General features: G+C 41.0%; 1 protein-coding gene across 2 annotated transcripts in view; it reads right to left on the reverse strand.

Annotated features, from left to right (window-relative positions):
* The window catches only part of LOC149311108 (ectonucleotide pyrophosphatase/phosphodiesterase family member 1-like), a 65,842-nt gene that overhangs the window by 13,706 nt on the left and 38,041 nt on the right, over positions 1-14,095 (reverse strand). For both annotated transcript variants that reach the window (XM_089530356.1, XM_089530355.1), the window contains exons 9-15: positions 12,966-13,075; positions 11,480-11,545; positions 9,424-9,496; positions 7,402-7,510; positions 5,178-5,309; positions 2,676-2,707; positions 361-488 (exon numbers count right to left, since the gene is read on the reverse strand). In XM_089530356.1, the coding sequence (XP_089386482.1) occupies positions 361-488; positions 2,676-2,707; positions 5,178-5,309; positions 7,402-7,510; positions 9,424-9,496; positions 11,480-11,545; positions 12,966-13,075 (650 nt within the window). The remainder of the gene's footprint in view (positions 1-360; positions 489-2,675; positions 2,708-5,177; positions 5,310-7,401; positions 7,511-9,423; positions 9,497-11,479; positions 11,546-12,965; positions 13,076-14,095) is intronic.

Raw genomic sequence — 14,095 nt, forward strand, 5'->3', positions numbered from 1 at the left:
GTTGTACAAGGATGCTGTACAACAGATGTTACAGCGGGCCCTTCCCTTATGTGGAGGGATCCATTCCGGATCCCCCCGCATAAGGGGAAATCCGTGTATGCTCGCAATTCAGGGCAGTGTACACACCACGAGCGCACACATCATTTCTTTAATTGTCAAACGGCTTCCACGTAAGCTGGAAGCGGCATATAGTGTGTCTGCGTATGGCGTGGGCTTGCTGGTACTTAAGAAAAATAAACATAAACCTAAAAATATACTTGTTTTGGTGCTACACCACAGAAGCCAAACAGAAGCTTCATGCACAGGTAAGTTCCACAAAGCTAAGCTTTTATAACTAGGGATGAAAACGCACTGGCTTACCGAGCAAGTTGCCACTGCTGGTCCATATACAAGTGCACAGCTTCAATCCGGTCATTCTTGGCATAATGAAATCGTTTGGGAAGCATCTGCTTCAAGTATGCCTTGAATGGTTGGTCTGGAGCCAAACACTGAAATGTTGAAATTAAAGTTCATGTTAGCTCCAGTGTTGAGCTGTTTCCCTAATCAGATGAACAGAGTTCAGCTTATGTAGCAGGTTTCCTTTTCTTTCCCCTGCATTGTGCTGTAGATAGTCACTCAATTCTCCAGAGCAAATTTACAGGGTCCATTTGGACAGTGTTTGTGTCATGTAGAGATAGGCACCATTGGCAACTATTAATTACATTTACCAAATTTAAGTTCAATCAGATAACAGCAACAGGAGACCCCATTGACACCATGCCCCTAGAGGCTGAGTTACATCAGAGGCCAAAACACTACCATACTCCCTTGCATCACTGATTCCCTGACCAAAACACTAGTTAGTACGGTACTTTGACTTCAGAATTCCCCTTTTCATGTGGGGAAGGCAAAGAGGAAGTGGAACTGGGATCACTCAGCTGGTGTTTCAAGAGGTGATTAAATCCTAAGGGTAAAGGTAAAAGTATTTCCTTTGACACAAATGTCTAGTCGTAACCAACTGTATCGGACAGTGCTCATCTCCATTACTAAGCTGAAGAGCCAGCATTGTTCGAAGACAGCTCTGTGGCCATGTGGCCAACATGACTGCACCGAATGTTGTTACCTTCCCACCAAAGTGATACCTATTTATCTACAGTATTTGCATTTGCATGCTTTCGAACTACTAGGTTGGCAGAAGCTGGGACTAGTGACAAGAGTTCACCCCATCATGCAGCACTTGGGCCTCGAACTGCCAACCTTCCGTCAACCACTAAGCCACTGCATCCCTCGACTAAATCCTAGCCAGGGCTTCTTTGGCTCTCCAAAGTGCCAGATGAGTGAATTTCACTTTTTCCTTGATTTGGAAAGCATGAAGAAGGTTGACATGAGAGGAGAGTGAATCCAAGTGGACAGAGATTATGCTTTCGTATACTCAGGTCTCTTCCTTCAAACTGAGATGGCTCTCAAAAAGCTATCCAACTGCACTTCACACTTCCTTTACCTTCCCTGCATGGAGAAAGTGAGGAGGCTCCTGAACCTTTAAGACCCATGGCTCTTGCCCCACCTGTCTCCTGCTGCCCCTTTTCCTTCTGAGGTGTTGGGCCTTTAGGGAAAGATTAGTGACCAGAGACTCAATCTGGTTCAGGCTTACATGCTAAGCATCCCCTTCTCGTGCCACTCCTAGGCCAAGATCCTGTCTCATGAAGCACAGCATATAAACTTCAAAAGCGAAACTATGCTCCAGTTCCATTCTCACCCCCTACAGAATTCACCATTTAGCTGCTAGAATGCAATGACTGGTAGAAATCAGGGCCCACCTTGAATAGATTGACATCACAAGGGGGAATTGGAGAAGGGTCCATAGCCCGACACAGACCAACAGCATCCTCTGCCAGGATCTTCTGAGGTCCTCTAGAGGTCTTACCAGATGATGTGACTAGCTATGGGGGCATAGCCAGTTGCTTCTCTAACCTCCCCTCCCATCATCAGCTACTGAATGACAATGAGTAGGAGTAGGAGCTATAGCAGCTAAATTGTAACTCTTAGAAGTGATTTTGGACAATGTGGAGGGAGAAAGAAAATTCCAACCTCTGCAACAACCCTTATGCTATCATTAAATTACTTACAGGATATCAGCCATATAGTTTTGAGTGAGCCTGAACTGTTCAAAACATTCATTCATTCTCTCTCACCCATCCACCCTCTCTCTCTCTCTCTCTCTCTCATACTCTCATACTCAGACACACATGTCAAACACACAGCATCATGAAAGCTATTTCCATGTTATTTGATTTCCTTTTGTGGGGAGAATGAAATCCCATATGGACAGGTGTGATTGTATAAGCTTCTTGCAACTGACTACCATCCTGCTGTGAGTGCCAGTGTCAATTGTGTTGTGTTGGAAAGCACTTTTCAGCAGTATGAGTTTTAACAAGGTGGACACAGTTCTTCTGTATGAAGGATATGTGTCTATGTCAATTGGTGAGAGTGTGTAAGCTCTGAATACACTCTAGCAAGTTCAGGCCACTGTATATCCAATTGTTAGTCTCAGCAAGAGAAGAAGGTATCTGTTCTATTTGATTCAGTGAATGTATTTGAGACTACCAATTGGATTTAGGCCTCTAAATCCAGTGAAAAAGAATGTAAATGCTACAAACCAAAATGCTAGAAGCCATGACTGTAATGACAATACTTACTGTAAGATTTTGGACAATGCCTTCATAATCAACTAGAAGAGTCAGATGAAATAATTAGTTACCTAAAGGTTAAAATAAAATAACAATAAAGTACTGCCTAGTAAGTAATTTTAGATATAAAATACATCATCGTCCTTATCAAGTATTAAGCCCTTTATCATCCAAATTAACTTAATCATGAAACACAGCACAAGGATGCAACAGGCCAGTATACTGACCTGTTTTATACACACACACACACACACACTGATTAGGATGGCTAAAAACTCCTCCAATTGCATTTGTATTTGTAAGGCTAGAGTCTAGTCTTAAGAGATTTCTGAATGCAGTTAAAGCAGTAGAAGTATCTAAATAAATATAAACAAGCAGTAACCGTCATATGTCTAGAAACTATACAAGATTAGCACCAATATGATGCTTTAAAGGACCATGGATTTAACTAACCTGAGCTGTAACAGAAAGTTAGCAAAAACAAAAGGAGAAATTTTACTGACTGATTGATCCCTCATAATTAATCTCCCTCCACTAGTTCCAGCTGTCCTTTGTTCCTCTTTGTCTTACAGAAGTGAATCCTTTCTATTAAGTATATTTTCAGTTACCATAAGTAAAACTGTATTAATTCAGAATTAAGACAGTACTATCTCTTGAAGATTTTTTGGACTGTAAAACTGTAATGGCAATAAATGATGGTGGTGGTGGTGGTGGTGGTGGTGGTGGTGATTAAGTTCATGGAGTTGCCATAAATTGACAGAGGAGGAGGAGAAAAAGAAGAAAAAGAAAGAGGAGGAGGAGGGAGGGAAGATACATGCTACAAAAATCCAGATAAGTACAATTCAGAAAATCATGTCATCCAATTATGTTAATCACAATTTCAGGTGTTTGATCAAATGTAGCCAAAATGACATCACTCATGCACAATAAAGAGGTATCAACATGTTAGGAACACCCAAAAATTTGCAGAAGTTTTTTAAAAAAAACTTTTCAAGGAAAAGAAAACTTCAAGTGGAATCCCCTTCTGAAAATATCCCTTCTTGAACATGCCTCAAGAAGAGTTTATAGACATAGTTTTTTGTGGGTTTTTTGGGCCATGTGGCCATGTTCAAGAACAGTTTCTTCCTGATGTTTCACCAGCATCTGTGGCTGTCATCTTCAGAGAATGCTCGCCTGGAAAAAGTTGGATATATACAGCATATTTTCCGGCGTATAAGACGACCGGGTGTATAAGACAACCCCCAACTTTTTTTAGTAAAAATATAGAGTTTAGGATATACTCACCCTATAAGACTACCCCTCTTCCTGTGAAGCTTGCAGCTGGCCGTGCGCGCGCGTGCAGGCTGCAAGCAACCTCCAGAGGCCTGTGAAGCTGGCAGCCGCGCTCAGGCTGCAAGGGGCCTCCGGAGGCCTATAGAAGCCTGTGCACACACGGCCGGCTACCGGCTTCACAGGCCTCTGGAGTCCCCTTGCACCCTGCATGTGGCTGCCTGTTTCATGGGCCTCCAGAGGCCTGATAAGCCGGCAGCTGGCCTTGCGCACGTGCCGGTTTCCAAAGCCTTTCAGAGGCCTGAGAAGTCAACAGTTGGCCTTGCGCACGCACTGGCTTCCAAAGGACTCCGGAGGCCTGAGAAGCCGGCAGCCAGCTGTAAGAGGGCAGTGGTGGCATGGAACAGGCCTGTGGGAAGCCATTGAAATCGACAAACATATGGATAATTTCAACCGGAAAGAAGAAACCCTCAAAGTGAACAAAATTTGGCAACCAGTCCTGAGGAATAGCAAAATAAGGACTCAGCAAATGCAAATGGGAAACCACTCAGAGTCAGGGGCTTTCCCAGAAGATAATGATCACCAATTAACAGACACTAATCCTCTTTTGCATTATCCTCCCAGCCCAAGGCCTGCCATCAACAACAGAACAATACACATGCAAATCACTCCTGCATTCCCAGGCTCACACAGTATATATATACCCACTTTTTATTCTCTGAAGATGCCAGCCACAGATGCTAGCAAAACGTCAGGAAGAAACTCTTCTAGAACATGGCCACATAGCCCCAAAACCCCACAAAAAACTATAGTTTGTAGACAGTCTGTAGAAGGGCAGGTTTGCAGCCCACTAGCCAACTACCATCAGGAGTAGGCAGTGTTTTGTTGCTGTTGCTGTTGCTCAGTTTAGAGACCTTCTGTATGTAAGGGCATATACCCTACATTTCCCTTTAGATGATGGGAGCTGCAATCTAAGTTGCTTATCCCTCAACTAAACATTCAAATCATTTCAGATGCAGGTAAGTGCAATCGTTTCTTTATTTGTTCAATTTCCATTTTTAAAATTCTGTCCTAAGACAAAAAAGTCAAACTATCCCAGCACAGAAGCAGGGAGTGACCTCACATGGGTATTTTGCAATGGACTACCATAATAGTAATGTAGTAACACAGTCTCATTTCCTATAGTTTTAAAACTACAAAATATACAAATAAGTAGAGCAAATTAGTCTTGCAGTTACATACAAGAGTAATACTCATCTGGAACTTTTTGGGGTCTTACGCGAGGTGCAGGGCCAGGTACAACAAACAAGTCTTCAACGTCATCCAAGTATGTATTTAGGTATGCTGCTTTGCTACAGCTGGATGCCTCCATCCCTTCCAAAGAAAAGAGAGAGACTACTTTTCAAGGAAACAGTAGCTTATCAAAAAATATGGATAATTTTTCCCATGTAGTGATAAAACATTGCTCATCAAGTATAATCACCAGTGAAAAACCACCATCTAAGAGGTAAATGGACTTGAATGACTGAGTAAGATCCAGAACACACTTCAGGAATAAACCTGTTTGAGACTGCTTTAAATGCCCTGGCTCAGTGCTAGGGAATCCTGGGAATTGTAGTTTATTCTAGCACTAGAGCTCTCTGACAGAGAAGGCTAAATGTCTCACAAACCATAATTCCTTGAATTCCCTAGCACTGAGCCAGGGCAGCTAAAGCAGTCTCAAACTGAATTATTTCTGCACTGTGTTTTGGACCACCGGCCCGTTCCGCACGGGCCAAAAGTACGTGCGCGGCACGTACTAGGGTTAGAAAGGGACGTCCTTTCCGGATGCTCCCAACCCTAGTACATGCTGAGCACATACAAAATGACGGCGCCCATTCTACATGGGTGCCGCCATCTTGACCTAGCAGATGCTTAGCATTCACACGTCATGGTGCGGTAAAGATGCTGCAAGTGTGCCATTGGCGCCTTGCGTCATCATTACCACGCTGCAAAAAGAAGCCACTTTTTGCGGCTTCTTTTTGCTGCGCGGAGGAGTTGCGTGGTTTGGCTGCTGAGGCTCCTCCACGCAGCAAATGAAGGCACTTTCCAGACCGCCCTTTCGGGCGGTCTGGAAAGCACCTAAGTTTACTTACTTGAGTTATAAATTGGGTTGTTGTTTAACACGATAATCCACTTAATTGTATTCTATAATTATAATTTATTGTGCTTTTATTTGTATCTTTTCAAAAATCATGTTGTAAGGTGCCTCAGACCCTAGTAGTGTGAAAAAAGCAGAATATAAAATGTAACTTTTCCAAGCCTCCCATACAAGTAAGTAACTTGAACAACTCCACTTACTTCCACTCATGTGCATCAGCTCCTCCTGAGCTGTTGATTTGAAATACTGCATAATGTACATGAGCTATTAGATGAGTCTCAGCACAATCCATATGCACAAGCACATGGAAACAAGACTCTATATAGGCATCACCAACTAAAAGAGTCTGCCTGTACAGTCCTTAGTCCAATCTGACAGCCAGGGCTGCAGTTGGGTAGCTCCAGTCAGAAAGTGTACAATAAGGTTGATCATACTTTAGGAGGGTAAGAAGAGTGTTAGATTAAATTCTTTCACTACGGATTGCTTTCAGCACTAACTATACAGGTAAATGTAAATGTAAGCCTCTGATACTGCACATGATACTGCACACATATGTAGCACTGGCAGAAATGTTACCAATCTATATAGAGCCTTCCCCCACCCCATATATCATGTTATCACTGGTTCCCAACTAAATCCAGTTGCTAGCCCCAACGAGAGTAAACCCACAAAACAACAAAAATTACATTGACTTAACATTCACCAATAGATTCAATAGGTCTACTCTATTTGAGACTAGCAACTGGCTTTAAACCATCTTTAAATATCTGAAGGTATGTCATAAAGATGATGGCGTTTTTTTCTGCTGCTCCAGAGACCAGTGGATTCAAATTATTTGGGGGGGGGGGGAGATTCCACTAGATGGCAGAAGCTCTTTAATACAGTGGAACCTCGGGATACGAAATACCCGGGTTACGAATTTTTCGGGACCCGAAAAAATCCAATTGGAAATTATTGATCCGGGTTACGAACGTTTTTTCGGGTCCCGAAAAAACTTTTGGTGCTTTTCGCCGCGATTTTACACCAAATCGCGGCTTTTCCCCATTAGCGGCTATGGGGATTCGGCTTGCGAAAGCCGTTCGGGTTACGAAAGCGGCCGCGGAACGGATTATTTTCGTAACCCGAGGCTCCACTGTAGTGGAAAATACTGCTGTGAAGTGTGACAGACTCTTTTTCTTTGAAGGCTTTTAAACAGATGCCCTCTGTTCAGAAGCGCTTTAGCAGTGTATTTCTGCATGGTGGGGGCTGAACGAGATTCTCCCTGCAGTCCCTTCCAGCTCTATGATTCTGTAACTCCATAATTCAGTACACATTAAATAGACTTACCATGGTCTGCAAGAAGAATAATGTTAATGCAATTATGCAGGTTCATTTGCTTCAGCCCATCCATCAGCAATCCCACAATTTTGTCTACTCTTTGTAATGCAAGAATGACCTATACAACAAAAATGAAGAGAGGCAAAATGGATAGGTTGACATGTAACACTGGTGCAAACGGGCAACATCAACAGGTTGGTGTCCCTGTGGTGATGAAAGTCACCTAGCAGTAAAATGTGTAGAGAGGACTCCTACAAAATCTGCTCCAAAGAGTTGAAGATCCTTCAGGCCAGCACAGAAAGTGCCATACAGGACTGCAGAAGGTGCACCAAAAATTATGCTCTTCCTTCTCTGTTCTTCTGACAGTTGCCTTCATCAGTAGAGGGACACCAACAAAATACCACTCATTGGCCTGGGACAGACTGCCTGAAAAGGGCGGCCTGACAGCGGCCCTTTTCCCTCCGGAGGAAAAAAACCCAAGAAAAGCAGGTTCTTTTTCTGCCACAGGGGCTGCATAACAAGTGTGCCACTGGCACACTCGTTACGTAAGCGCCGCACAGCAACATGTGGATGCCATGCAATGTTTACGTAACAATGGTGGCACCCATATACACAGGGAGCTGCCATTGTTATGCCGCCATTACATACTAGGGTTAGGGACCATGCAGTTGCTGCGCAGTCCCTAGCCCTTGTATCGGCCCTGGTACGCCGCTTATTGGCAGTATGTACCGGGCCACTGTCTCATAAAGGTTTTTAAAGCACAGTGTTGCTGTGTACCTTCAAATAATTTCCAACTTATGACAACGCTAAGGTGAACCTATCACAGGCTGAGAGGTCGTGACTCACCCAAAGTTACTCAGCAGGATTCCATGGCCAAGCAGAGAATCAAACTCAGATCTCCAGATTCTTAGTCCTACATTCAAACCACTACACCATGCTGGCTCTCAAAACACAGTATTCATACGAAATAATTTTTACCCCTAGCCTTGTGACCAAGTTCCATATCAGTCTCAAGAATCAATTCTGTCTTCTCTAAATTAAGTTAACAATAGACTACAACACTGTGGGTAACTCACTTAGTGACAACACGAGAGAAAGCCTTCTCAGAGGCTACTCCCGCCATCTGGAACTCCCATCCACAGGAGCCAGTCTGGCTTCCTCCCTGATTTTCCTTTCACTGGCAGACACAGAGCTGTTTGTTAAGCAGCTGTTAAACATGTAGGCAGGGAAGAATTTTATTAAGATGTTTTATTTATCATTTTAAATTTCTGTTTGTCTTTTAAATAATTTTATATTGTTTTATAAGGCAAATTTAATTGTTTTAGACATTTTATTGTAAAAGTTTTTTTAACTACCTTGGGTCCAACTCTGGGAGAAAAGCTGCATACAAATAAAATTCATACCAACAACAACAACAATATAACTAATCAGGATGGGCTGTCTTCCAGAGTTTTGAAGTTACTGAAAACACCCGAGATATCTGCATTAGTAATTGCTATTTAACAATCACCTCTAAAAACTCAATCCTAAAACATTAGTTTTGGATTAATTTCTAAATATTTTTAAAAGAAAACATGTCAGAAAATTCACTTTCCAAAACATTCCCAAAATGGTTCTCCAAAACCAACTTTTCATAAATAATTAGTAAATGTTGGCCACAAACCAGAAAACCAGAAACACAAACCAGAAATACAAAACATAATCTTCATTTTTTTACACAAAGTCCTATTTGTTCATGTAAACTCCCACTACTATGCACCACTCTTTTTTGCTATGTCTACTGCTTAATGAAAAATGCACTTGATTTTTTGGCTCTCAAAGAGAGAGCAAAGAAATCCTGTAGCATGTGGCTGTTTTTTCAACATATCACAATGTGAATGAGACATTTTGAGGATATTCTTTGCATTCTACCTAATGAGGACCCATATTAGCGTCCAATGTAACAATGTTTATTTCCCCACTCACATCATTGGTCCATTATGCAACTTAATTTTAAAAAGAAAGCAAATGTAATGATGTCAAGTTACTTACTTCTGAGCTGACTGGTCCATATCTGTGGCCTGAATAATCTGGTTCTTCTAAATACAGAGTGTAAAAGTGTGGTCTATATCAAACAGCACCAAAATTTTAATATTTTGCATAGGGGTTGAAAGAAATGTGAAAATTTTATAATCATTCTTGGTTATCAGAAACAACTGGACATTAAAAACAACAGTCTTGTGGGACCTTATGCATTAAAAGATATATTACATGTATTACCTGTACATATAGTATGTACATGTATACTATATAAATATGTATACTTTACTATAGATACTATAATTCAATATTGCTACTATACTATACTACACCAGTATAGGTGTGCTATGCTATGTTTTATGATAGTAACCAAGTTTCTGAAATGCAAGTCCTAGATTGACTCTTATCCCCACTATGAACTGACTAGGTGGCTTCAGGCAAGTCACTCCTTCATATTTTTTCAGGACACAGTAATTCCTCCAAATAGATAATGTATGTGAAGTGTTTTGAATACTTGAAAGTATTAGGAAAATGTAGTAGTAGTAGTAGTAGATGAAGAAGCTGCCATTGGCATAGTAACAGTCATAATTAACATTTTTTAAATGCTTGCAAAGGTGCAGAGTGTCTTGCATGCATTATTTAGAAACCCTGTAAGAAATGCTAGTGTCACCTGTACTCCACTGAGCTGAGGAGAGTGCCCTGACTAAAGCCACCTAGTAACTAGTCAAACACATATGTGCCATAATACAATGACTAAAGAATAGCTACAAGAGTGATAAAATAATGACAAAAGGAGAACAATAACAATAAAATGATAATAAAACAACATCAACAACAACACAACAATGCTTCTTAATGCTAAATGCATTCAGTTTATTTATTTTATTTATTTCATTTCATTTCTATGCTGTCTTTCTCACAAATAAAACCATGTAAAAATTAAAAGACAATTAAAATTAACTAGCTAAAAACAGTATAATTCTTTTAAAACATACAAACTTAAAAACATCAGTAAAGCACACACTATGTATAAAAAGCCTCTCTAACAATTATACATAAATGGATTCTGCTCATGGGATGCATCTGCCTGCACAATAAAGATAGGCAGTTTTCATCTATTCCACTTTCTCTCTGCAGTCACTTGTTGCTCCCCATATTTACTCTGGACAATTGTAGGAGTGCTCTAGAACAGTGTGAGGGGGGACATAAGGAATCACCAGCAAATACTGGGATGATACTTTCTGTGAAGGAATCACCAGCAAATACTTTCTGTTCACAGAAGAGCAAGTCTGAATCCATACTGAATAGTTCATCAAGTTCTGGATTGCTAAACTAGAATAGGCAACATAACTTGAAGGCCACATGAATTGTGAGCTGTCTGTTTTCCAGCCATCCAACTCCCAACCCACCCACCCCTCTCTTACCACTGAGAAGTGGTAACAGTGGCAAAAAGCACTGCTACTCCTTTCAAAAGAAGATATGTTGTTCGTTTGAACCAAGGGGGCTATACAGACCAGCATTTTGTGCCAGCCTGTAGGCAGAGCCATGGCGCAGCCTCCACATGCTGAACGCCATGACTCTGCCCCCATTGTGTCATGATGCCGCATGCTCTTCTAGATGGCACGCAACATCATGGTGCAGCCCTGGCGCTGCATCTACACAATGCAGCACCGAAAGGGAGTCAGAAAGCCACACCACCATGGCTATGACACTCTTTAGAGGGCACAAAAAGGAGTTAGTTTTCCTGACTCCTTTTTGTGTTCTCTAGAGGCCGGATCAGGACCACGGCGTTTGGTTGCCATGGCGTCAATCTGGCCAGTAATGAGGCGGTCTGTACTGCCACATCTTTACTGGAAGCCTTCCAAAAGCCCATTTCTGCTTGCAAACAATGCGCATGGGGAGCATGTATCTTAATAGCAGAACCTTTCCTGTTACTTCTATGGCGAATATGGTGGCACCATTGGTAACAACAGCAGGGAGGTTAGAGAGGGCAATGAAGCCCCAAAATCCACAAAAATGGTCCACCCCTTTTCTAATCAGGAGTATAAATCTAAAATGTCATACTTACTTTTGATCTTCTGGTAACTGTAACCAACTAAGAAAAGTTACCACCCTTTCTTCAAATGGTATTGACCTATATCAGAAAACATAATAAAATTATGTGTAGCTGTTTCATGTTATTTTTATGCTGCTATGTCTGTGCTGCAAATCCCATTATCCCTCACCATGGTGAAGGATTGCAAGCTGAAGTCTAACGCTATCTGGAGGCCTACATGTTGACCTATAGCGGGCTCTTGTGACAAGAGCAAAACAATACTGGTTAAATATAAAACACAGGCAATATTTCTACATAATATGAGGTTTCTAGACCACCATGGCCAAGTTATTATCAGTTCGCCTCACTGCTATCACAGGTAGTTTTGACCACTGAAAGTATATTGCTCACACATGAGCTTTTAGAATGACTGGAGAAAAACAGGATTTTATTTTTAAGAACTGTATTGGGCCACCAAGGGGTCAGTCACACTAGCATTTTTGTGATGAATAGATTCAGGGAGATTCGATGATGCAATACCAAATCAAAGTTCCCACTATGTTTACCCCGACTGAATCTCTCCGTGGCAGTTTAACCCTGATGAAGTTCACATTACCATTTGTATGGATTTAAAATATTTCTCGGGTTTTCTGTCAATCAAATGATGCATATCTACATCACACTGTTTGGTCAACCCACGCATCCATCCACCCCCAATTAACCTCGGAGGATGGCGATGGCAAGCCCCTCAGAACAATTTTTAGCAAGAAACCCTTAGATAGATTAGCCTCTCTCAGCCATATAATAATATAATATAATATAATAATATAATCTCTCAGCAATATAATATGTGTGTTTGAGCTTTAGTTCGCACCAACTTGAGAGCAGAGTCTGTTGTGGTTTTATTTCTTCGGAAAGAGGAAAAAAACACCTAACCCACAGCCTCACTGATAGGGCTTTTAAAAAAATGTCAAGCAAATCATGCACACCTTTGTCATAATGATGATGTGAGTATTTAAAGATACTGTCTACTGTGGTCATGCAATAGCAAATATGTGCATAAGCTGTCAAATTTTATTTTATTTTTTTAAAAAAAAAAATACACCGTCTAATGATGTTCCCAGGAGAACCCCTTCCCTGACTTTGGTGAGCTCAGGGAATCAGACATCGGTTTAGATAAGGAGACTAAATCACTGGCAAAAAAGAAAAAAAGCTTTGCTGTGATTTAAAGAGACCACTTTCCAAAACACAGGAAGTCTGAATCCACTGCATTTCTGGAGCTGCTTTAGAAATGTGCCAGTCTCCCAAATACCTCAGTAGTGTTTTAAACTATCAAGAATTTTCTTTAAAAATTGGAGTGTGCTGGATCACATGAAAGGTGGAGTGAGCGCAGGATAGCTGTCCCAAATTAATCCTCCCAATTAAATTAATTGGGCATGCACACATTGCCTCTTGAGAGAACCAGAACATCTTTACTTCAGTTTTGATTACTGTTGTTCCCCAACTGACAAAGGCTCACCCATTGTATAATCTGTAGATGTCTGGAAACGTTCCATTAACATCAACGTCTGAAGCAGGCCAGAAGAAGGTAGCAGATTTGAGTCCTTGATACATGGCTGTCAGCCAAATCTGTACAAAGAGAGAAACAGCAGGCATATAAACTGAAACACGTGCATCTGAAACAACAGCATATTGACTTCCTTGCTCACCCCTGCTGTCCTTTCCTCTGTTTGTCCCATGTTGAACTTTGACTCCATGTTAAACTCCAATTCCTTGAAGAAAAAATGTGTCCTCTCCTACTCTGCATAGCATATAGCGCTGTCATGTAAATGCTGAAATATTATGGCCAATATCTGACACTGAGGTTGTGTAGTGGAAATCTTTGCATACAAAGTTATGCATGGATTGTGCTACACAATCCTTGTGTCAAATGGCAATGATGTGCAATTGAATACACACCCAAATGTGCAAGTGAATGTGCATGTGCATATACATGCTCATCTATATGCTTGAGTATGTATAGGTATGAACTAGTATTTGCTGCTATTTATTTCCTGGTGGAAAGAATAATGGTGGCAAGAGTTTTGGGCAGTTTTCACTTTTTGACCCTCCCCTCCACTGTTTCCAGATACCCAATTTTTTATAGATGTGCAAGATGGATGAGGTTTGTGCAACAAAGCTCCCTGCAATCTTGCACAAAAAAACTCATGACTCAAAAATGCCATAAATCATATATGTTTTTATCTCCTATATCAACCATGTGCCTTAAAAATGTTCCAGAATACCACTACCACTGGCTGAAAATCAGCCAAAATTAACATCATAAGTGCTGTTGCTTATTTCAGATTTCAGATTTGGCAGATTTATAGCTGATTTTGGCAGTTCCGGCATGTTTGCAACATATGGGTTGTTGTTGTAGGAATGAACCCATTGATTTTTGCAATGGTTTTAAGTTATTTGAGGAAGCAAAAAAATCACTCATTTTTTTTTAAAAAATGGATAAATGCACCAGGTCTAGGGTCTTTGGAGAGGTTCAGAGCATCACTTTGCCCATCCCAATCTAAAACATGTTCCCCTTGAATTAAATAATACAAATTTATAAAGTTTTACTTCTTTCAATAGGTATTAGCATATGTAATACCATTACAT

The sequence above is a fragment of the Sceloporus occidentalis genome, unplaced genomic scaffold (assembly GCF_023333645.1).
Source record: "Sceloporus occidentalis isolate IW3139 unplaced genomic scaffold, rSceOcc1.0.p SCAF_6, whole genome shotgun sequence".
Classification (NCBI taxonomy): domain Eukaryota; kingdom Metazoa; phylum Chordata; class Lepidosauria; order Squamata; family Phrynosomatidae; genus Sceloporus; species Sceloporus occidentalis.